This window comes from Mytilus trossulus, chromosome 1 (genome assembly GCF_036588685.1).
Source record: "Mytilus trossulus isolate FHL-02 chromosome 1, PNRI_Mtr1.1.1.hap1, whole genome shotgun sequence".
NCBI lineage: Eukaryota > Metazoa > Mollusca > Bivalvia > Mytilida > Mytilidae > Mytilus > Mytilus trossulus.
The window spans coordinates 54,963,200-54,990,165 of record NC_086373.1 but is presented as its reverse complement, the minus strand read 5'-3'; the positions used below and the strand labels follow the sequence as shown (position 1 = coordinate 54,990,165).

The 26,966-nt window shown below is 33.0% G+C and overlaps 1 protein-coding gene across 1 annotated transcript; it reads right to left on the bottom strand.

Annotated features, from left to right (window-relative positions):
* Positions 1–7,221: 7,221 nt before the first annotated feature.
* On the bottom strand, positions 7,222–10,962 carry LOC134708682 (uncharacterized). The gene is made up of 3 exons (XM_063569311.1): positions 10,841–10,962; positions 9,122–9,228; positions 7,222–7,670 (listed from the first exon to the last, which is right to left on the bottom strand). Exons 2-3 carry the CDS (start codon positions 9,195–9,197, stop codon positions 7,291–7,293), a joined length of 456 nt encoding a protein of 151 aa, XP_063425381.1. The 5' UTR covers positions 9,198–9,228; positions 10,841–10,962; the 3' UTR covers positions 7,222–7,290.
* Positions 10,963–26,966: the final 16,004 nt, after the last annotated feature.

Genomic DNA, 26,966 nt, shown 5'->3' with positions numbered 1-26,966 from the left:
TAGTTTATAAGAACTACAATATAGCTAATTAAAAGTAAAGGATGATTGTTCAGAATTGTACGTTCAATAATTTCATATATGACATCTGAGTTTAATACTTTTACTTTTAAAATACATCTTAATGACCTTCTGCTGTATTTTTTTTTCTACGGTCGGCTTGTTGTCCCATTTCCATTCTCAATTCTATTTATTAGTAAAATTTTGTCTAAATACTAAGGCAACGGTCATCTTTCAAAGTTACGAACATCTTGTGTCGGTTACAAACATCTTGTGTCGATTACGAACATCTTGTGTCGATTACGAACATCTTGTGTCGGTTACGACCATCATCAAAAATACTATAATAGTTGAATTTACAACCATCACACATTTAAAGTTACGACCATCATGCTCGCATTTTTGAAACACTATTTTCCGAAAACTGGAATGGTTTGATCTATCAAATTTGGGTTCAATAACAACGCACTCGTGAAAAGTGTATATGGGACAAGGGGATTGGCTCAAATGAACCTTTTACTGCACAAAAATCGAAAAAGAAAACCTTATCCCTAGAGTTGTCTCCAGTCTCCGGATGGTCGTAACGTAACATTTAGTTACAACCATCCGCTTACCTCATATGCCTTTGACTGCAGTGGATCGAATGAATTTAACCTACCTGCATTCACTCGTATATGAAACTGTAAGCCCCTTTCTAACCAAACTTATTATAAATAACCAAACACGTTTTAACAAAATAACTAGCAACCATTCTTACATGTTCGAATTTTCTACAACTTTGATAATGACATAGGACCAAACTGGGAATTAAGACAGGGAATGGGAAGAAATTGGGGGTGGTGAAAATTTCTGGATTAAATGTGCAAACATCACGAGGAGTGTGCGGAAAGAAAAAAATTGATTTAGATGATATATTATTATCTAAATTTCCAACAAATAGACTATATTTTTTAAAAACGGAGGTGAAAAGGAAAATATTAAAAAAATGGAGACCACTTACTCTACTAATTATAAAGTCAAAAACATATTTAATCTGAAAGACTTAAGGTGGTACCTAACACTAGTACAGTACGTTGTGTTGAAGAAAGGAATATTAAGCTTATCAGTGATCAAAATTGGTGTTTTTCAAACTGCTATATAACCAGTGTAATTTTTCTGACAAAACGGTTGGTTCAAAATATTTTTTTTTATATTTTTGTTGAAAGGTCAAAGTTTATACTTTGTCAAAATTTAAGAAAATTAAAGGAGCCAAATTAATTTTAGTTAGGGTGTTAGGTACCACCTTAAATTATTCAAACAGACATGGTTTGATAAAAGGTGGACAAATAAGCTAGGCTAACCGGATCAGGACATTATAAAATATATTAACAACGAAGATGGAAAAGGAATATGTTATATTTGGATTTTGCCCTTGATAGTGTTAAATGGGAATTAATAAATTCTTTACTTGAGGGATTTTATTTTGGGGGAAATTTAAGGTGTTGATAAACATACTGTTTAACAAGGTTTCTTTTCTTTTCGTCTGTTAAAACCAATGAATTTGTATCAAGATACTTCTCGATTAATCTCTCCGCTAGTCAAGAATGTCTAATAGCGCCTCTTCTGTATAACTTACAGACTTAAACCACGGAATGTGCGTTATGGGGTAACGTTGAAATAGAAGGATTAAATAAGCCAGGAGAGAGAAAGAATTCATAAAACCTAACTTATGTATGTATGCAGATGACTCCCAGGTATTTAAAAAAAAAAATCAATTGTTAACTCATAAGGGTTGTGAAATAGATTACGATGATATTTGGATAAACAGAGTTGATTTATTTAAAGATTATATACTCGTATGGAGTAGAAGGCTTACATTTACAGGCAAAACACTTATAGGTATAATACCACCATTGATTTCCCCCTACTAGTCTTTGTTGAATTGGCACTTTTAACAAAAATGTACAGTATTCACATTTATTTCAACCAAAGAAATACTTTGTATGAATAAAGTTTAATCCTTTCCAGTGCAATAGTGAAAATTTCAAACTACATTTCATTACATATAAGAAAGTAACCATCACCGGAAGTAAACAACCCAATTTTTACTCTGTTATTTACTGGTTACCTGCTTTGGTACCTACGTAACCCTAACTTTCCAAAATATTTTATCAGACCATCAAATCAGAAAGGAATGATGCTTAAAGACACCCAACATACATGTTTATGACTCAGAAAAATTTCAGTGCATTGAAATATCAAATTCAAGTGAATATTTTTATGCCCCACCTACGATAGAAGAAGGGCATAATGTATTCTAGTCTGTGTGTCCGTCCGTCTGTCCTTCCGTCTGTCTGTCTGTCATTCCGTCCGCCCGTTCGTTCGTTCAGGTTAAAGTGTTTGGTCAAGGTAGTTTTTGATGAAGTTGAAGTCCACTCAACTTCAAATTTAGTACACTTGTTCCCTTTGATATGATCGTTCTAATATAAATGCCAAATTAGACTTTTGACCCCAATTCCACGGTCCATTGAACATAGAAAATGATAGTGCAAGTTTCAGGTTAAAGTTTTGGTCAAGGTAGTTTTTGATGCAGTTGAAGTCCAATCAACTTCAAACTTAGTACACATGTTCCCTATGATATGATCTTTCTGATTTAATTGTCAAATTAGACTTTTGACCCCAATTTCACGGTCCACTGAACATAGAAAATGATAGTGCAAGTTTCAGGTTAAAGTTTTTGGTCAAGGTAGCTTTTGATTTAGTTGAAGTCCAATCAACTTGAAACTAAGTACAAATGTTCCTTAGGTTATGATCTTTTTTTTTTTTTTTTTTTATTAAAATGCCAAATTAGATTTTTTTTATCCCAATGTCACGGTCCACTGAACATTGAAAATGATAATTCGAGTAGGGCATCCGTGTACTATGGACAAATTCTTGTTTAAGACCTACTTTCGTATACAACCGGATGTGATGTACCATGATTTGGTGGTATTACACCTATAGTATGGAGAATGGGATTCACTTTCTCCTTCGATGCAAAAAATTAGAAACTTATATATAACCATTTATAAAAGAACTTTGTATTACATATATCCTTAAGAAATGTAGCACCGAAAATATGTTTAAATGGCTAATAGGTTGAGAAAATGTAGACGTACAGAAACACCTTTGCAATCTAGGACTTAAAGGGATGTTATATTAACAAACTTCTTTTTAAGGTCAGTGATGCCCGTTAACTGATCGAGTTAATCATTCATAGATTTAATTTAAAATGTTTGGCACTATAACCACAAACAGTTGATACACGCATAAACCTAGTCATTTATATATGTTTATATGGAGTTTTACTTTTTCTTTTGTGTCACGACCTTATATCTATAAGTTTGACTTCCCCTCTGGTATTTTTCGCACCTCTTTTATAAAAGATTCCAAAGATCTTTTAGAGTACATACAATCTTACTCTCTTTCATCCTGCAATTGTATTAAAACATTTGACTTTTCTACACTTTACACAAGTATTCCAAATTCCAAACTAAGAGACAAATTGAAAGAGTTGTTATTGCTTTGTTCAATAAAAAAAAGGGCCAACGTAGATACAAGTATCTTGCCTTAGGGAGGGGTAACTCTTTCTTTAAAAAAGATCACTCTGATTTAAACAATTAATTCTCTGAAATTGACATTTTCAAGATGCTTGATTTCTTTGAGATTGAAAACATATTTGTTACGTGCAGAGGACGTGTTTTTCAACAGACTGTCGGCATTCCAATGGGAACAAATTGTGACCCTCTTCTTGTCGACTTGTCTCTTTTTTGTAATGAGGCTGACTTCATACAGGAACTTCTTAAGAAGAAAGATAAGAAGTTAGCAATATCCTTTAACTCTCCTTTCCGCTATATAGATGATTTTCTATCGGGAAATATTTCAAAATTTGGTGACTATGTTGAACGCATCTATCCCATCGAACTAGATATAAACGATACAATAGATACAGTTAAGTCGGCCTGATATCTTGACTTACATCTATAAAGTGACAATGTGGGTCGGTTGTAAACAAACTTTACGACAAAAGAGATGATTCCAGCTTTCCAATTGTGAACTTTCCATTTCTAAGTAGCAACACTCCAGCAGCACCTGCATATGGGGTTTATATCTTGCAATTGATACGATATTCCCGTGATGGCATTTCCTATCATAATTTTCTTGATAGAGGGTTGCTGCTTACAAGGAAGCTATTAAACCAAGAGTTCCAAATGGTGAAGTTAATTCGTAAACTTTACGAACGCAATCACTAGTTGGTTGACCGTTATATGGAATAACCGTTTCACAAATGATATATGTTCCTTACGTCGTAACTACAATCTCCTTCCCTTTCATGAATGTGACCTACCAAATTAATAGACTATTTGCCGGATTTGTTACAACATTAGCCATATGTGGAGCAGAATCAGCTTATCCTCCCGGAACACCTGAGATCACCCCTTGTTTTTGGAGGGTTCGTGTTGATTATACTTTAGCTTTCTATGGTGTGTCATGTGCACTATTGTGTGTCTGTTTGTCATTTTCATTATTAGCCACGGTGTTGTCAGTTTATTTTTTATTTATGAGTTTGACTGTCCCTCTTTTATAGCTGGCCATGTGATATGGGTTTTGTTCATTGTTATAGCAATTTGAACACTTACTCACAAATATAGACAAACTCAGCGATATTGACGTGGAAGAATTGAATAAACTTTTGAAAGATGTATTGGAGCAAAACACACTCAGAAGTGAAATACAAAAAACATTGTGACTCCTGCCCTACAAGTAGTAAAACACGTGACCAAAAAGATGGTAAACCGTGGTTTACAGACGAATGTAAAAGTCTATACAGAGACTATTTACGAGCTATGATGGATTTTAATAGATACCGGTCGAATGAAAATAGACTACTGTGGATTCATTTATTTTCGTGGGTACCAATTTTCGTGGATTGAGAAAAATTTACATGTTCGTGGATATTTAATTTCGTGGTTTTGTCAAAATCTGCACACAAGCCTATAGAAAATTCGGTGTTCGTTGAACATTTAATTTCGTGGTTCACCTGTTCCCACGAAATCCACGAAAATTGGTATCCAAGGAATAATAATGAATCCACAGTACGTTTTAATATAGCTAAACAAAGATACAAACGATTGGAAAATCAACTGAAAAGACAATATAAAAATCAACAGGAGGATATGTTATCTAAATTACGTAAAAATAACCCTAAACGATTTTACAGGAAATTTAAAAAGTGCAAAAAAAAACAATTACCCATACGCTTACTGTTGAAGAATTTGAAAAACATTTTAAAAATCTGATTTCAAAAGATGTCACCACAGATGATCAGCAAAGTGATTCAATTCCAGAGGTCGTATATGAAGAGTTAGACTCTCCTTTCACAGACTTGGAACTTGGAACTTGGAACTTCTATTAAATATTTAAAACGTGATAAATCCACTGGTTATGACAATATTATGAACGAATATATATTAACGAACAGAAACTTTATCAAACCAGTATTGTGTAAACTGTTTAACTGTATATAGAGTGCTGGCGATTTTCCAGAATTATGGATAAACAACATTATAATACCAGTTTTTAAAAAAGGACCAGTAGACGACCCTGGCAACTATCGTGGTATTTCTCTCGTATCACATGTGGGTAAACTGTTCACATCAATTATTAACACCAGGCTTACCAAATAGAGCGAAAAACACGATATAATAACCGATGCACAGTCTGGATTTAAACCGGGTTATGGAACAACTGACGCCATCTTCGCCCTCCATTCTCTAATTTATAAGTCTTTGCGTAGTGGAAAACGATTTTATTGTTGTTTCATAGACTATAAAAAAAAGCATTTGATAGTGTGTCTCATTTCAAATTGTGGTTAAGATTAATCAGATGTGGTATAAGTGGAAACTTATTAACTGTTATTAAATCTATGTTTGCCAAAATTAAATGTTGTATTAAACTGGAAGGAAATTTTTCAAATTTCTTCCAAAGTAATATTGGTTTGATGCAAGGAGAATCATTATCTCCTTATTTATATTCTTTTTATATTAATGACATTGAAAATGAACTTTTAACTCAAGGTTGTCAGTCATATGAGTTAAAGAAGCTCAATTTATATTTGCTTATGTATGCAGATGATACAGTTCTTTTAAGTAAAACTGTTGATGGTTTACAAAAGATGATAGACAGTGTAGACATATAATCTAGAGAGTATGATTTGGATATTAACTCGTTTAAAACCAAAATTGTTGTGTTTAGAAATAGAGGCCTCGTTAAAGCGACTGAAAAATGGTACTTAAATGGTGTTGATATTGAATTATATGATTAATTTACATATCTTGGTCTACTTTGTAAATACAATGGCAACTTTGTACATACACAGAAAGTGTTAGCAAATCAGGGTAGAAAGCATTATTTAGTTTATATAGTAAAATATATGATGATTGTTTTAACCTTGAAACTATGTTATCTCTTTTTGACACATATGTATCTAGTACATTAAATTATAGTTGTGAAGTCTAGGGATCTTTTAAAGTACAGATTCACGTTAAAAGAACAAGAGAAATACAAAAAGTCGCTTATACAAACCTCCAAAAAATGAAAGCCAACACAAACACATTGATGAGATGTATGAGTACCGAGCCATGTGAAACGGATATCACATAAAACCATTCAACAGTAAAATTTACATCAACAATAGAACAAAGACAAATGAAAGAACAATAAAACACGTAGTTTAGATGATAAACAACATCAGTACGCAGAATCTATACATCAAGACCATCGTGTATTATTTGAGAAGTTGATACGGAATATTTATCAACAAGATCTTGGTACCTTCCGATGAAATGCTTTAGAAAAAGGACGAGCCGTTCTTTGACATACCACTGTTTCATCAACTTTCTATTCAGACACTGATGACGTTTTACAAATTCTGAGTAGGAGCTGCAAGCTCTTGAATGTCGAATAAGTTGGGAAATATATATCCCAAATTCACGTGAAATTGGTATATTGCTACTAAGATTTTGAAAATTTATAATATTTCAAAATTAAAATCGTCTTGTTTATCATAGATTCTGGTACTGAGATGACTGTGTAAGTCAAATTCGATATATAAGTCTAAAAATGAGGCGGAGGAAGCTGTGTCTGTTGTTTCTTTAATCTCTGATATAATGTAAGCTTATTACTGAAAAAAATATAACGATAACAAAATGATAAACTTTATTTAAAAGCATTCACTGCTCATTTTTATAATGTTTTGGTCGAAAGTCAACATCTTTAATCCAGCGGTGTTCGAACTGGATCAGGCAATTTAACTACAGTGAAAGTGTTATAAACATCAAAGAGAATCGATGCCTTGTTGGTCATCTGTACCCAAATCTCGTCATTCACTGCCAACTGCATGCAGACAGTTTGGGTTGCCATATCAAATTGGTTACCAGTATATAGCCACACATAAATGCCTCCATTTTTCCTTAGAGTAGTGTGAGCGGTTACAGTGCCTGACATCATGGTAACAGATACCAAGTAATTACCAGCCATAGTAGCTTTATATTTTCCACCAGCATAATTAGTACTCGGACAAAGAATCCGGTTATATTCGATTATTGCATTTGTCGGGTATGAATTCGGACCACTGGGTAAGGTTACTGTTAATCCTGTGTAAAAACATAAATTACGGAATTTAGAAAATGTATAATACACATACATTATAAACATACAACGTTTATTAGAACGACATGATGAAAATTCTTTGCTAAGTCTCTTGCGTAATTTATTTTGCAGTCAGCTGTTGTTTGTACTTGTTAATGACTACATATTATCATCTTGATGATATTTATTATATTAAATATAGGGTGATATTTTCAAGAAATTCTTTTTCTCATCCATATGCATGGGATTGAGCAAATTATCCTCTTTTGTCTTAATCGGTTAAGATCTAGCATTTTAGAGTAAAGTGTAATAACACATATGAATAGGTGGTATAAATATGCAACCATAAGTTGTTATCTTCGGATACATGTATGAATAATTGTTATTAAAATTTGATAAATATTTTACGAGCTGTATACCTTTAATGCATATGCAAAGCCTTTTCAGGGAAACTTCTGTTAAGATATGCTACTAACTTTGCTTTTAAAACAATATTATTAAAATGAAAAGAAGCCAATTATCTTAGATTTTCTCCCCTTCAAAAAAGTTAACTTAACATTTGTGTAGAAGTAGGTATAATATAAAATGATTAGACGTTCTTTCAATTGAAGAAAATAATCAAAATAGAGGGGGTTTATTCCAACGGGACATTCAAACGCATAGTCAAAAAACAAACTAACAACGCCATGGCAATATTATAATATATTGTACTTTTAAAAGATTCATGAAGGACAAACTTCAATTTTGATGTTGAATTTCCCATTAGTAGCCAGCCACAATCATTTAGAAGTTATAATAAAACGTAAATAAATATTTTTTCAAATGTTTGGGATTGAAGGTTTATATGTTTTTTATTAACTAAATGTCGACAGTTTGAAGATAAAAGTAAGTATTTATATTAATAAAAATTATTGGTTTTTAAATAAACCCGAAAAGTAAATTGTAGCAATTAGGTAAATGTCGTTAGATAAACAATCCCTTTCAATTTGCTTAGCTGATAAGTAGCAAAAACTTCCACCCGACTATCATACATGTACATTTAATAACAAATGATCGATAAAAATAAAAATCACAGGATGACAATGGGGTATTTTTATTTTCTATTTGCATTAACTGACAGCCAAATGAAACCAACTCAGTACTCAGTGTGTCGGAACTGGATCGATTTAAAAAAATTGAACGCTGATAGTTTTAGAAATTTTGTTTTAAATGTGATATGCATTGAATCTCGTTTCGTCGTATTGGTTAAAACGCCTTTTTGGACGTTACTTGCTCCACTTTAAATTGTTAACGTTTCAGCATTCCTAAGGAAGGCCAAGCTACTGCTTTGGACCCCAAACATGATTACATCTTCATATAGTGAAAATTATCATCCTTTTTTTTTACGCTATCGCATGTGACAATCTATCATTACAAGCAGTTACATTTTTGTAACTGTTAATCGTGATAAGCATACCTGAGACCACCGGTCCATTACCAATGCGTGTACAACACATGAACGCACACAAGATGCATTTCAAAATGTGAGTCATTTTCACTGCAATTAAGAGTTGGTAAGCGTATCTGCAATACAATTATTTAATAGTATATACAACTTTGACATGAATTAATTCAACAGTTATTCATCGTAATGCAAAATATTGTACACGAATATGTTTTACATACATGTAATTGCATCTAATTTAGTACGAATAGTATCAACAACAACAAAATCTAAAATGAATTTAAAAAAAGGATCATCTATCCAAACAAAATCTAACTATCGACTAAATGATACAACGAAGTTAAACGAAGCATCGATATATCGACACAAACAAGATGCATATATATCAAAAGGTGAGTCAATATCATCTCAATTGAGAGTTGTTAACTGTATCTGCTAAACAAATAAACTATATTATAATCTTATTCTGTACACAAATCATCAACAAAAAACATCAAAGATAAAGTGAAAACGGTCAATTTAACCAAAATAAAAAATAGAAAAACTCTCAAACTTTACTGTGTACGACTTATCTACAATACACACATTCTAAACAAATTCAAAAGTAAAAAAGCAAAAAGTAAAAGGTGTAGGTTTTGCAAGCTACAAAACCAGATTTTATCTAGTATATATAAGAGAATGTCAGGAATATGCAATTTTTTGGATTAGTTTTATGTTTTTGATCTTATATTGTCCGAATTGATAAGGAACTTTCCGTTTTGAATTTTTCTTTGAGCCTGGTATGTTTGCAATATTGCTTTTTGGTAACTATTTGCATCACGAGTAGCCTGAGTACTTAAAACAAGTTTTAAAATTTGTAGCTCAAATCAATGTTGAGTTTCACAGTTCCCTTAGGTCAGCCAGAATTCCGCGATTTGGGATGCAATCGCAGGCGTGTGCTAATATTTAGCTTATAAATACATAATTATGTGTGGTAACGATAAATAAATCACGTTCTCAACATTATAATTTGTGATTAATTTGCCGATAGAATAAACCTATGGTATGTTAAATTTGCTCTACAGATTTCGTTTAAACCATAAAATGTTAAATTTGCTCTACAAATTTTGTTTAAACCATATAATGCTATATTTGCTCTACATATTTTGTTTAAACCATGCATATAATGTTAAATTTGCTCTACATAATTTGTTTGAACGATATAATGTTTAATTTGCTCTTCAGATTTTGTTTAAACCATATAATGTTTAATTTGCTCTTCAGATTTTGTTTAAACCATATTATGTTAAATTTGCTCTTTATATTTTGTTTAAACCATATTATGTTAATGCAGACAGAAAAAAGTGTTTGTTTTAATTAGGGGTTTGTTTACAGTTGAATCTTCGGATTTCATTCAGCTGCATTAAAAGAATTCGAAGCATTAACAGTAAAAGGTCAATCATATTGAACTACCATAAGTTTACTATTGCATTTCCATTTGAGGCAATAACAACTTTAAAAACATCATTGACATATGAGTGTTTTTTTCTTAAATCATATACAATGTGTGAGAACACTGTCTGTCAATCATAAAAATCGTGAGTCTTTACAGTCTAATATGTATAAATCAAATATGTCTTTAATATAATTTATATTCCGTAATAGTTTAATGAATACCACTTGGCACTATTCATACCACGCCTTTAATGTTTTGATCGGTTGTATATAAGTATTATAATTCTTTTCACTTACTGTGTTTTTAAATTTTCCTCAGTTGATAAATCTGCTCCTGTGATAACTTGTCATGGACAGAAAAGATCATTCTGTTTTATAGTGATGTACACAGCTGATGTATTCGGATTGAGCAACATATTTCAATTGCCACGTTGATATTTAAATGCTTTGATTGCAGACTTTGTGTTTAAGTAGGCGGTTCGTAAATGTATGATTTACTGACTAACATTATGATTATATTCAGGCACATTAATGTCCCATTTCCATTCTCAATTTCAATTAAATTATTTTTTGTATTGCTTATAAAATCGGAGATGATTATGGTTGATCCTATGTGAGTCAGTGAGTGTATGGGTCTGGTCACTCCCTTTTCGTGTGTGTTCACTATTTTTTATAATTACTGACATCTCCCTTTTCAAAGTTGACCACTCGCACCATGTTGTGATTACCACCTGACGAAGGATATTCGGACACGATAATCATTTATATATTTACTTTGTTGTGGCATCATTCTGATTAAAACAGTCTATAATTCTACAAATCATATGTATAAATGTATATATTCATATATATTTACGGTGTTGTGAATCATACTGGATTAGAATAGTTTATAAGATACGGCAATCGTGTTTATCATATAAATAAATACATAAAGATATATACCGTTCTCTGAATCTGAAGCAACTACCCCGCATAACATGCATAAAACAGCGGTCCGCAGAGGCGGATTTAGGGGGGCAGGGGGCCCGGCCCCCTTTTGGGGGAAAAAAATTGGTTGCTTATAAAGGGAATCATTGAAACGTGACTGGAGCGGTCAGTCAGTGGGCCCCAATTATGAAAATTGCTAGATCCGCCACTAGTCCGGGATTTGAACTTTTCAGATTCTGCACAAACGATACCTTAAAGTACCTGCAATTCAGTAAAATACTTTTAAGTGTCAATGAATTAAATTGAATTTTGTCACGAAATCAAAATAAGAAATAGATAGTTATCAAAAGGTACCAGGATTATAATTTAGTAAGTCAAGCTCGCGTTTCATCTTCATCAGACTCAACAGTGACGCTCATATCAAAATATTAATAAAGCTAAACAAGTTCATAGTTGAAGTGCATTGAGGATCCACAATTCCAAAAAGATGCGCCAAATACGACTTAGGTAATGTATGCCTGAGATAAGAAAAAAATAAAGTTTTGTAAATAGGAAATTTATAAAAGTGACCACATTATTGATATTCATTTATTATATACAGCTGAGATTGTTTAAAAGATCGCAGGTTCTGCAGCACATTTGAGAGTACTAACATTGAATATTAATTTTCCTGCAAAATTTTTTACAAAGTACAAATTGTCAGTTTTTTTAATAGTTTGTATGCTGTAGTGGTTGAAAGAGAAAAGGAACAGATTATTATTTTTGATTTTGCTAATTAAATATTTGTATATGTATGATTGCGATTAATTGACGTTATCAAAAAAGAGGGACGATAGATACCAAAGGGACAGTCAAACTCATAAATCTAAAATAAACTGACAACGCCATGGCTAAAAATGAAAAACACAAAACGACAATCAATAGTAAACATGACACAACCTAAAAAACTAAAGAATAAACAACACCAACCCCACTAAAAACTAGGGGTGATCTCATGTGCTCCGGAAGGGTTAGCAAAGGGCACGGTAAGAAAAACTTTAGAACACGACCCATAATTTTTATTCAAAATTAAAATTGACATGCCATAAATCGTTATACTATATTTTAAAAGTTTAAAACCTTTATTTTGTGTACAACAATAGATTTGTCAAATTCCTCTGATATGATTCATCTTCATTTTCTGCATTTTATTCTCATACACCTGCCCGATCTGACATTTCATGTTTGGAATAAGGTGTAAAGCCATGAGAGTGGGTCTCATTGGGGTCTAAGCGTGATGCGGGATTGCCGATTTTTCGTAAAATGGGAAATGACAAAACAATGAGAATTGCTTACGCACATAGTGTAAGCGGGATACGGGAATCTAACAAAACAGTAAGCGGGATCCGGGATCGGTACCCCCAATGAGATCCCCATGAGATATCACTTTGATATCAATTTGACATTAACCGTTGATTAGGGTTTAAGTTAGAATTTTGAGGGCTTAAGTCACTTTTGCTCACTATAAAATTCAACCTATTTTATATCTCAAGGTCAAAATAATTGATGTTTTTAATTTGATCTTGACTTTTGACACTCAAGGTAAAATAATTGAGCTTTATCTGTCAAACCCTAAAACTATACATAATTGACAGGCTATGTCTTTTTACTACACTGAAAGAAAATTTCTTGATGTCCAATTTCCTTATATATTATGAATAATTTATTATCTCCAAACTGGTTTATATCTATTTTTCGACATAAGAAAAATAATATGAATAAAACTTTAATTCGAAACCTACGATGTAGCATAATAACACTCGCTAAGCTGGATATTGCAAATTTAAAAAAAAACTATTTCACTGTTTAATTATGCCGAATTTTAATGAATGACATGTACATTACATTAGTTGACAAAAGTTCGGATGACAAAATGTGTTTAAATCACTAACATCTATTTGAATTTGGTTCAAAGTTTTATATACTAATTATTTGGGTTTTGCCAAGACAAATCACGAACAAGATGATTTATAAAAGGTTCAAAAGATCTGTTGAATTAGTTGAAAACAACAAGACCACGTCCAGGCCTATACTAGTAGAACCAAATGATATAACTGTATTTGTTCTTGTTTGGACACAACTATCAATTTCTGAAGATTTTGAAGTTACCCTGTCAAAAGGAATATAAAGTAAAGAAATGTGATTTGAAAGCCAATGAGACAATTATTACCAAAAGTTCAAATGTTGCTGTATTTTTTTTTTATTTCTCAGCTCTACCAACTTTGTAAAATACGTTATTGAAAAACAAGTAACGTACTTTAAAATAAAACTAAAAACAAACTCTGTAAAAAATAAAATTGAGAATGGAAATGGGGAATGTGTCGAAGAGACAACAACCCGACCGTAGAAAAAAACAACAGCAGAAGGTCACCAACAGGTCTCCAATGTAGCGAAAAAATTCCGCACCCGGAGGCGTCCTTCAGCTGGCCCCTCAACAAATATATACTAATTCAGTGATAATGAACGCCATACTAATTTGAAAGAACATTGATAATGTAGTCCAAAGATAAGATAGATGAGTACAGCTGGTCTAAACAGTTGATTTATTCGTTTTGTGCAACACATTTGTGAATATTAACATTGATTATTAAAATGTGTATTATCTTAGATTGTTTGAAAATTACAATTCATGTATTGGTTTTAGTTAAGTATAACTGAGTCAATAGCAATATCAACTTTACTAATTATTATTTCTGGGCATCTCAATAAATACTAAATACTATATACATGTATAGCCGATAGCCAAGCATTGTTGGTGCACCCTATATTCTTAAATTTGTAATTTAGTAGGCGGTTCGTACATGTATGATTTACTAACTAACTTTATGATTATATTCAGGCACATTTATCTCCCCAATTGCATTCTCAATTTCATTTACATTAATCTTTGTATTGCTTATTACATTCGGAGATAATCATGGTTGATCCTATGTGAGTCAGTGAGTGTATGGGTCTGGTCACTCCCTTTTCGTGTGTGTTCACTATTTGTTTTATAATTACTGATATCTTCCTTTTCAAAGTTGACCACTCGAACCATGTTGTGAGTACCACCATAAGAAAGGATATTCGGACACGATAATCATTTATATATTTACTATATTTAGACATCATTCTGATTAGAATAGTCTATAATTGTACACGTCATATGTATCATGTGTATAGATGTATATATTTATATATATTTACGGTGTTGTGAATCATATCGGATTAGAATAGTCTATAAGCCACGGCAATCGTGTTTATCATATAAATAAATACATATATATATATATACCGTGCTAAGTTAAGTATAATTGAGTTAATATCAGTATCAACTTTACTAATTATTATTTCTAGGCATCTCAATAAATACTGTATATATGTATAGCCGATAGCCCAGCAATATTGGTGGATCCTATATTTCATTAAACTAAATATAATTGATTAAACACAAACGACATAAAGCTTGAGTAGCAATGCACAATACATTATCCATCAATAAAAAAATCAATAGAATAATTGGTAAATATTTTGCTCTGACATCAACGTTTCTGCCGACTAGGACAAACCAACAAAAACGAGTTACATTGGTCAAACTTCATTTAAACTGCAGCAAAAAGGTTGTCTTTTGAATAAAATGTTTAATGTGGGCCCAAACCCCCAAATGATCGAAAGACATGTATGAGAGTTATAATTGTACTGTATATAAAGTAAGTTTACTATATTTGATAAGTAATAATTTAGTTACTTTCACTATTGTCCAGTCTTAGAAGTTACGAACAAGGGAAAATACACCCGTTAAATATCAATTTCCCGTTATATGTATACATAACACGTGTATATACATGTATGAAGTATCCATATCAATAGTATTCACTTGTACCGACATACAGTTATTTCCCACCATACTATCGAACTGTTGGAAATTATAAATACAAGGGTAAACAGAATGGAAACAAAAGTATAAAATTATTTTAAGGCTGAATCGCAAACCAGATTCTTCTTGCAGTTTCTGTGAGAGTACACCTTATAGCAATTGCCACTGGTACGTTTAAAACCTTTCTAATACATTCTACTCTTAACTTTTCTTTAATTCTATTAAAAACAGATTGGTCAAAAGGGGACTCAGATTTACGTAGTATGGTATGTGCAGATTCTATGATCAACACATGTAGGAACTGTCACTCAACAACTCATTCCACCGTTATTTGTAGTGTACAGCAGCTAATTATATCGTTTCAGCCAAATAGAAATTCTACTTCATACAGAAACTCACCTGACTCCCTTGATCGTAATGTTATATGAGTTAGATGATTCACCTGTTTGCAACAATTTCAAGGGTTTAAAGGTTGCACTTAACCTTTTTGTAAATACGTACATGCTTGTAAAACTTGTAATAGTAAAACGCATGGAACAGTCGCTTGTCAAAGCTACAAAGACGGTTATCAACACAATGATAAAAACTAAGTTAAAGCAAACAGTAAGTTGGTACCTATAAATGACTACCTTCTGATTATATAGCCTCTTCACCTATAAATTGTGATCAGTAAGAAATTGAGCTAAGATACCACACTGACAAAAACTGTGTACGCTTACTGTGTAAAAGTGTTTGATGTGGTTTTGATATGCTAGTTTCTGGTATTAATATTTTAACATATGAATGTAAAACTGCTTTGTCAACCAGAAAAGATCCAGATTCAGTAACTGCTCTAATTCAAGATGAATTGGTTAAAAGCTTCCTTCAGGGACCTTTTGTACACCCGCCTTTTTCTGTGTATAGAATTTATCCAATCGGTAAAGCAGTACATATATATTCTGTGAAAAAAATACTTATATTGGATCTTTCCTCGACAGCTGTGATCATGACAGTGTAAATGATTTGATAGACACAGATTGTTATACCCTCTCAGTTGTTATGGCATTCAAACATAATTTTGTGTGGACGTAGCGCGCGTCTGGTGTATAAAAATATTGTTTAACCTGTTACCTTGGGATGGCTATTATTCGTTTGTTTCGCTGTCCTATTTTTCTCTCATTTATCTTTTTATTTATTGTAACCCTGTCGTATACTGTTGTTATGTTAATGTTATAAATAACACTGCCATTAAAGCGGAAAGGTTTGACATGGCACACTACCAGGTTCAACTCACCATTTTTTCATAAAATGCCCTGTACCTAGTCAGAAAAATTTCCATTGTTACATTATAGTTCGTTTCTCTGTGTGTTACGTTTCGGTGTTGTGTCTCTGTTGTGTCGTAGTTCTCTTATATTTGATACGTTTCCCTCATTTTTAGTTTGTAATCCGGATTTTTTTTCTTTATCAATTTATGAATTTTGAACAGCGGTATACAACTGTTGTCTTTATTTACATTAAAGTTGATGATGCAATCAATGCAACTATGCATCTGTAATTGGACTTTTTAATAAAATTATACACGTTTATCATCAAATTTTATCTTATCAACTAAGTTTGCTGTATATTACTTTTTATTTATATGTTAAAAGGGGGATGACTCTTAATGTTAATTTTGTGTATGCACCTGTTAGTACACAGTTTTTCCAATGTAATATTTCTGGTTGCATATTTTGTATCAGAGTTAATAAATAGTCTCATTAGCGCTGGATCTTTATTTAGTCTGAAGATACAATAATTCCACATTGAAAAGAGGGACGAAAGATACCAAAGGGACAGTCAAACTCGTAAATCTAAAACAAACTGACAACGCCATGGCTAAAAATGAAATATACAAATAGAAAAACAATAGTACACATGACACAACATAAAAAACTAAAGAATAAACAACACGAACCCCACCAAAAACAACACATAGATACCTAGACACTTATCACAATACTTCATATCAAAGGAGATGCAAGGTAAACATCAGTGATAAAGTTGTGTCTTGGAAACTAAAGACTTTATTAAGGTCATTATTACAGTCTTTAACAATAAAGTTATATCGCTATCTGTCAAGGATGAATAAAAATTGTCATTTTGTTTAGTGTTTTTTTGTTACTTATTCTGACATCGGACTCAGACTTCTCTGAAACTGAGTTTTTACTGTGCGTATTTGTTGTGTGTTGTTTCCCCTACATTTGCTAGATGTATAGGGTGGAGTGTTGAGATCTAAAAAAAAAAACCCATGTTTAACACCGCCGCTTTTTTTCGCCTGTCCGAAGTCAGGAGCACCTGGCTTTTGTTAGTCTTGTATGATTTTTATTTTAGTTTCTTGAGTATATTTCGGATTTTTGTATGACGTCTGTTATCAATGAACTGGTGCGAAAGCAAGTTTACAGATCTAACATTGTTGGGTTGATGTTTAGACGAGTTGTATATACATTATGCACACAGCCATGTATCACCATCATTGATGGCGATGCAATGGATACATCTGTTGTAGGGTTGTCACTGACTCAGACGTACTTATACATATTTATATATATATATTATAAAGAATATGAGGAGGAATTTGCTGCATGTCACAAGCACTAAAGCAAGTGTTTACTTCAATAAAATTGAGAATGGAAATGGGGAATGTGTCAAAGAGACAACAAGCCGACCAAAATAAAAAACAACAGCAGAAGGTCACCAACAGGTCTTCAATGTAGCGAGAAATTCCCGCACCCGGAGGCGTCCTTCAGCTGGCCCCTAAACAAATATATACTAGTTCAGTGATAATGAACGCCATACTTATTTCCAAATTGTACACAAGAAACTAATATAAAAATAATACAAGACTAACAAAGGCCAGAGGCTCCTGACTTGGACAGGCGCAAAAATGCGTCGGGGTTAAACATGTTTGTGAGATCTCAACCCTCCCCCTGTACCTCTAACCAATGTAGAAAAGTAAACGCATAACAATACGCACATTAAAATTCAGTTCAAGAGAAGTCCGAGTCTGATGTCAGAAGATGTAACCAAAGAAAATAAACAAAATGAAAATAATACATAAATAACAACAGACTACTAGCAGTTAACTGACATGCCAGCTCCAGACTTCAATTAAACTGACTGAAAGATTATGATTTCATCATATGAACATCAGGCACAATCCTTCCCGTTAGGGGTTAAGTATCATACCATCATAACATATATGAGAAGAACATAACCCGTGTCATGCCAACAACTGTTTTTAGAATAAATGTGTTTAGTTCCGATGCAAAGACCTTATCAGTGACTCAATATTAACGCCAAAATATGCAATCTTTAATGACTTGATAACAGTATCGTAATTATATCCATTCTTAATAAGTCTATTCAAAGGTTTTGTAAGTTTCTGAGGTGAATACGGACACCTTTGTGCTTTATAAAGAATATTTTCATACAAAATTGAATGTGAAATACCTGAACGTATAAGAAGTCTGCATGTTGAGCTATATTTACGAATGATGTCTTTATACCAATGATAAAATTTAGTAAATATTTTGACTAGTTTGTGATATCGAAAACCCTGGTGTAATAATTTTTCAGTAATACATAAATTTCTCTCGTTAAAATCTAAAACATTGTTACATACACGAGCGAATCATACAAGTTGAGATATATAAACACCGTAAGATGGTGACAAGGGAACGTCATGGACCTTACCGTATTGTTGGTGGAAAGACGGGGACATGTAAGTCCTTTTTTGGCATGACACTTATCGATAGAAGGGTAACCACGATTTTTATTGTTAAAATGTTAGCGATGGTAGTATTTTAGATAACCGATTTTGAAGATTGAGACGTCTAGATACCCCTTGAAAAAGTTTAGTATTTAGTATTTTTCAATTTCTAAGCTTCATAATTGTTTTGTTAGTGAATTACATAATAAAGGAGAGTCACCGAATCCTAATTGGTTTCGTTTCTAGACTATTTTCCTTTCATATAAAATCTAAATGGATACACACTTCAATAGACACCAACATTTCTAAATGCATTTCTAATGCATATTTCCTTTGATGTGCAGAATGATGCACACGATAACAAGTGTTTCATTTCCAAATGATTTTTTATTAAAGATTTTAGTGTTCGAAGATATGGCAGATTATTGATAGTCTTTATAAAATTTACAAATTTACAGTCTAATAACTGTTTAATCACTCTAGACTTTTATGAGCTTTACATATTCTGTAGACATTTGTGGTAATGTAAAAGATAGTATACATTATGTAAGTTGACCTTGGGATGTGTTTTAGTTGTTTGTGTCATTTAGGTTGTAGTCTCATTGATGTTTAGTACAACACGTATCGCTTTAATAATAAAAATTCTTACATTTTTGTTATAAGTTGTTAAAAATGTTCTTTAACATTATTATTTGAAGTTTTTAAATATGTTCAATTACCATTAGTGGCTAAGGGAGCTACCATTTGATTTTTATGGGGGGGATGATATTTTTTACATAAGTTGTCATCCTGACTTTTTATTTTTGCAAGTGTCTCATCCTGCCTTTTTTTTTTACTCAAAACTCCTGTCCTACCTATTTTTTTCAACTTTCATCCTAGCCCCCCCCCCCCCCCCCCCCCCCCCATAAAAATCAAATGGTAGCTCCCTAACTTGGATAACTCAGGAATTATGAAAAACTGTTTAATAAAAGTTCCCCCCTGGCAATGCAGTCTGTTTTTTTAAAAATCTTTTTTTAAATAACTTCATGTATAATGTATAAAAATTGTCTCATAATAATTTCTACTTAATTTAAGAAAATATAAGCACATAAACAAACCAAGACGATGAAAAATCAAACAAATTCGTCACAAAAATAACGCGTAAAATAACCAAAGAAAATGAAACACTTGTTATCGTGTGCATCATTCTGCACATCAAAGGGAATATGCATTAGAAATGCATTTAGAAATCTTGGTGTCTATATATATATATATATCTTTATTCTCATAAAGTACAATGGTACAGAGACATATACAAATAAATTAACATAGTATAAATTTTAAATCTATTGAAGTGTGTATCCATTTAGATTTTATCTGAAAGGAAAATAGTCTAGAGACGAAACCAATTAGGATTCGGTGACTCTCCTTGTTTGGCATCCTATAGGTGAAATGATCATGTGTTACACAACTAATAAAATTAAAATATCTTCGTTTAACTCATCATACATAATTTACTGTATGGCTTTTTAAAAAGACAATATCATTTGGTGAAAATTTCTTACATGGGGTGATTGAGTAAAAATATTTACTATACTATATATAAAAATATTAATTTTCGCGAACCATTTAGGGCACGGAAATTCCAAAATATGGCATCAGTAAGGAAAGTTGTACAAATAATGTGAATACACAGAACCCCCATATCAAATTTTCTTTCGCTATAAGCATTTATCTTTTTCTATTTTATTTGTACTAACAATATTCCATTTTTCTACAATTTCGATTAAAATGTGCCAAAATCTGAGTTCAATAGGTCGAATGCCCCAAATAAACATTCCCTGATTGGTTGAAGTACTGTGACGTCAATGTAAAGCATAACAAGCCTCAATGTAAGTACACGCTTCACATGAATAAGGAGAGTTTTACAAATAATGTGAATACATATCCCCTCAATCCAATTTATGTATTGCTAAAAATAATCATGCGTTCATTATTTACTGTTTTGATTCTGCTTACATTGAACTTACATGCTGTATTGAACTTAGCATCATGTATTCGGGTTTAGTTTTCTGCAATAAGTTTATACTTCAGTTTCATTATGTATATATCTTTCATATTCATTTGTTAAAATTTACTGTTTGCAATAGCATGAATCGTTCTATATAATAATGGTGTTCTTATCCCGGGCATAAAAACAATGCCGTATTTGGCAAAACCTTTTCAACTTTTGATCCTCAGTGCTGTACAACTTTGTACTTTTTTCACTTTCGATCTTTTATATCTGGGCGTTATGTATTCGGGTTTAGTTTTCTGTATTTAGTTAATACTTCAGTTTCATTATGTATATCTCTTTCATATTCATTTGATAAAATTTACTGTTTGTAATAGCATGAATTGTTCTATATAATAAGAATGTTCTTATCCCGGGCATACATGTACAAACAATGCCGTATTTGGCAAAACCTTTTCGACTTTTGATCTTCAGTGCTGTACAACTTTGTTTTTTTTTTCACTTTCAAACTTTTATATCTGGCATGGGCGTCACTGGTGAGTCTTGTGTGGACAAGACGCGTTTTTGGCGTATTGAATTTTAAACCTGATGCCTTTTGTTATCTATTCATCATGTTTTTCTTTTTCTTTGTCTAATGTGTTCTCCTATTTATTTGTATTGTAGTCCTGTAATATTATGTTGTCATTTCAATGTTATATTTAACTTTGCAATTAAAGTGCGAGGTTTGGCATGCCATAAAACCAGGTTCAACCCACCACTTTTATTCCCCTTTAAAAGTGTCCTGTACCAAGTCAGGAAGATGGCCATTGTTATAATATTGTTTGTTTCTGTGTGTGTTGCATTTTAACGTTGAGTCGTTTGTGTTTTCTCTTATTTTGGAGATATTGAGATAAGACGTGGCACGGTACTTGTCTATCCCAAATTCACGTATTTGGTTTTGATGTTATATTTGTTATTCTCGTGGTGTTTTGTCTGTTGCTTAGTCAGTTTCTGTGTGTGTTGCGTTTCGGTGTTGTGTCGTTGTATATTTAATGCGTTTCCCTCGGTTTTAGTTTGTTACCCCGATTTTGTTTTTTGACCATGGATTTATGAGTTTTGAACAGCGGTATACTACTGTTGCCTTTATTTACAACATTCCATTTTTTCTATAATTCCGATTTAAATATGTGAAACCCCGCAATAAAAATAGATGGACTCAATGGTAAAAGCAACGCTAAAATTTTCCGTAATATATATAATATGTTAACATCTTGAACTTCGACCCTGTGTTCAAAGGATTTAATAAACCGATTCACACATGTTCTAGGGTACCAACATAAACCATTTTAATAAAAAAAAACATTCGTGCGACTGTTGCACGACTGTCGTTTGACAATCCTACGACAGTCGCAAGACACCCGTGATACAGTCGCATGATTGACGGTCTCATGAACACCAAGTTGTGTACAGTGCTCGCACAACATTGATTGTCTATCGTACGACAGTGGTACGTTCGTCGTGGTGGATTAGGTCATGGACTGAACGGCGCCTGATATTTGGGCAGTATAGGAACACTGATACAAGAGTTGTATCATGAATCTGCCGGCGATTTCGTTGGATTCATGCGGATGGAGCCTGACATGTTTCAAGACAGTGACACGACATTCATTCGTATGACATGAAATTCTGAAAAATAGCCCCAAACAACTCACGATTGTCGTACGACTGTCCCACGACCGACTTGCGGCTTACCTACGACAGTACAGTTACAATTCTTTTTTTCTCTGTCGTGGACATGTCGTAGCTGATGTGAACACTCGGTATATTTTTTTGACATTTTGCACGACAGCGCCACGGCAACTATTTAATAGATCTTCCACGACAAAAAAAAATCGTACAATCTGTTGCGATCGGGGCTTTATACACAGCTTGATTATCATTGAATAGAAGGAGTATTTGATAACATAAATAATAATTTGAAGTAAAAGTTAAGAAAAGAGAAGATAGTACTGTAACAAAATCGGCGTTCCTCAATTAAAGTTTGTATGATTTTGCTAATTTTCAGATAGGCGTCAACAGGTGGATATATGAAACACCTTTTAGGAATTTGCAGGTCAACTGCGATTATCGATTCCCTGAAATGGAACTTGTTTTCACTAAAATTGTGTGATGACGTTGTTTTAATCGCGTAGATATATAAAAAAAATTAGATGTAATAAGATTGCCAATGAAACAACTCTCCACAAGAGACCAAAATGACACAGAAATTAACAATTATAGGTCACCGTACGGCCTTCGACAATGAGCAAAGCCCATACCGCAAAGTCAGCTATAAAAGCCCCCAAAATGACAATGTAAAACAATTCAAACGAGAAAACTAACTGTCTTATCTATAAAAAAAAATTAACGAAAAATAAATATGTAACACATAAACAAACGAAAACCACTGAATTACAGGCTCCTGACTCGGGACAGCACATACATACATAATGTTGCAGGATTAAACATGGAAGCGGATTCCCAACCCTCACCTAACCTGGGACAGTGGTATAACAGTACAACATAAGAACAAACTATACGAATCAGTTGAAAATGTCTTAACTCATCAGATGGACAAAAATAAAAGTCGATGTGGTCGGGTACTTGTACATTCCAACAACAATAATATACACTAGGAAGAGATCTGTAAGCAAGTTTTTGAGTGTTTGGATTTTATATATCTTTTAATGTACGAATGCAGTTTGCAATTATTATGTTTTCGTCCGGTCAGTATTTCAAGCATTTGCATAGTTATATATGATGTCATAATCTGTTAAAAGTGTCGGACTCACGGGGTGTCGGACCAATGGGGTGTCGGACTAACGGGGTGTCGGAATATCGGGGCGACCTCCAAAGTTGAAGAGCATAAACAGGATATAAAATCTCTGTCATTTAATAACGTTATATTTACATTTTTATTGCTAGCAATAATTGTAACGGAGCATGGTCTATGTTAGGTTCCAGAGTAGTAGAATTTACAGATACATATACCATTTGTACATATAACCGTACTGGAAATTTCGCTTTATTGATGAACCCTGGAAAAGTTTTTAGTATTTTGAAAAGCGTTGTTTGATTTTTTTACAACCTTTATTGGATTATCGTATTTTTTTCAAATGTTTCGTAAGTAGGATCAGAAAAAAACATCGTGGAAAATTATTTAATTTCACGTTCAGCTGGATAACAAGCTCATTTATTCATCTCATTTATCCAAGTCCTATTATTACCTTTATCAGTTCAGAGTTCTCAACGAAAAACACATCGGCTGCACAGTGTTCTCATCATGCCAATTGAAGAGCTTGAGAACAGAACAGAAGACCGAGAGGAACAATTTCTAATCAATGCAAATGGAAACCCCCAAAATGAGGAAAGTTCAATATGCAACTTCAACCGCGTGACAAGAACTGTATATTATGATTCCGAATACGACGACAGAGGATATTCTCCGTTCGCTGTTCTGAAATAAGTATGTGGCTCTCTGGAAGTCATCTATGGACGAGCTGACTAACAATATGTCATCCTCACTAGTTTTTATTCATTTTTTATTGGTGATTTTAATTATAACATGCTTAACTGTGATAAGAGTGCAATGATAAGAGAAATCTGTGATATTTTTAATTTAAAGAACATTATTAGGAAAGCTACATGTTTTACAAAAATTGCTAAAGCAACCCTTTTAGATTTGATTTTAATGAATCATGACTGTGATTTTAAAAACATATGTAATTTTGCCACTGGAATTAGTGATGTGCACAATAGATATAGGAAGATGTGGTGTGAGTGCCAATGAGACAACTCTCCATCCAAATAACAATTTAAAAATTAAACCATTATAGGTTAAAGTACGGCCTTCAACACGGAGCCTTGGCTCACACCGAACAACAAGCTATAAAGGGCCCCAAAATTACTAGTGTAAAACCATTCAAACGGGAAAACCAACGGTCTAATCTATATAAACAAAACGAGAAACGAGAAACACGTATATATTACATAAACAAACGACAACTACTGTACATCAGATTCCTGACTTAGGACAGGTGCAAACATTTGCAGCACAGGCACTTGTCTCAGAATTTTTTTTTCCATAATAAGGTATATAGGAATTTTTTTTCTGAGACAAGTGCCTGTGATTTGCAGCGGGATTAAACGTTTTAATGGGCCCAAACCTTCTCCCTTTTTCTGAAACAATAGCATAACATCACAACATATAAAAACATACGATAAAATATCAATTAGCAGACTTAACTCAATCAAAAAACGTATGATTACACAAAGAACGAATAAATTTGATCTGCGATATCTGAATACAAATGCACAGTTAATTAAATATTAGAGACAAACAGTCATGACCAAAAGGCTATCAAACAAATCACAACTTTATATCTGTGCAGTTAAATTGTGATTTACCTAAAATTTTACCAAAAAAGAAGATATCAGCATTTTGATATATCTGAATTTGATAATGCAATTAAAATACAGCATATGATAATTTTAGCAAAAGTTTCATTGAGGTAGCTGACAAACATGCACCTTATAAGGAAAGGAAATTTTTTCCTTATCAAGTACTATATACGAAATTCAATGCAGAGCTTAAAATAGTCCGAGATTACTCTGACGTCCGACGGCTGTTTAGCCAGACAAGCTGGGGCCGTGGGACGTCAGAGCTTGTCCCATATCAAAAAGTGGGTATTTGCCCACCCAAAATAGATGCGCTACTTCCTCGCTTTTGGAGCCGACTGAGGGCCTTGGAATTATATAAATCGGGCATCAATCTCTTCAGTTTTCATTTATCTCTTCATTTATGTAAGTTTCACCTACCTGCCAAACCTTTCATTTTCTATATTTTAACATTTTTCACAGAGACCGATGATTTCTCCATGTTGCCTTTCATTTTCAAAGATTATCACGTGACCACGAGAAAACAGTGCAAATGACCATAATGTAACACCTCGTTCATTTACGATGTAAGTTACCTAAATGTCCGAGAGCTACCGATTGTTATTGTGGTTGGAACTAAATGCTAGTTACTGATCTCCTGTAAAAGGAGGTGAAAAAAACGTGGTTGCTTCTAAATGTTATTCATCGATCTCCTATAAAGGAGGTAACAAAATATAAATATTTGCATATTTGAGTCTCGGGGCCACGAAATCTCTCGTAACTTGACATCTATTTCAAAGTGAAAGTCAAAAATGGAGAAATCATGAGTCTCTGTGAAAAATGTTAAAATATCGAAAATGAAAGGTTTGGCAGGTAGGTGAAACTTACATAAATGAAGAGATAAATGAAAACTGAAGAGATTGATGCCCGATTTATATAATTCCAAGGCCCTCAGTCGGCTCCAAAAGCGAGGAAGTAGCGCATCTATTTTGGGTGGGCAAATATCCACTTTTTGATATGGGACAAGCTCTGACGTCCCACGGCCCCAGCTTGTCTGGCTAAACAGCCGTCGGACGTCAGAGTAATCTCGGACTAAGCTTAAAAGTGCCATTTATAAGAAAAAAATGTTGTATAATAAATTTCAAAAAATCAGTGGTAATAAGAACTGGGAGACATATAGGCGGCAACGCAACTATGTTACAAAACTAAAAAATAAATCCATTAACCAATATTTTGTAGAGAGGTGTGCTGGAGGCCCGAAGTCGAAAGATTTCTGGCCAACAGTGAAACCTTTTCTTACAAATAAGGGAAATGTACACCAAAAGGAAACTGTCCTCTCTGAAAATAATGTTTTAATTACAAAACAGGAGGAGGTGTGTGAGATATTTAATGATTATTTGTAAATGTTGCAAAGAATATAGGAAACAGTCAAATAAAGGTTGATGATGATCACCCGAGTATGTTGGCCATTAAAGATAATATTCCT

Coding starts and splice junctions, on each gene's coding strand:
- LOC134708682 (XM_063569311.1), bottom strand. CDS start 9,197: ATGACTCACATTTTGAAATGCATCTTGTGTGCGTTCATGTGTTGTACA. Junction 7,671..9,121: donor TAATGGACCGGTGGTCTCAG/GTATGCTTATCA, acceptor GTTTTTACACAG/GATTAACAGTAACCTTACCC.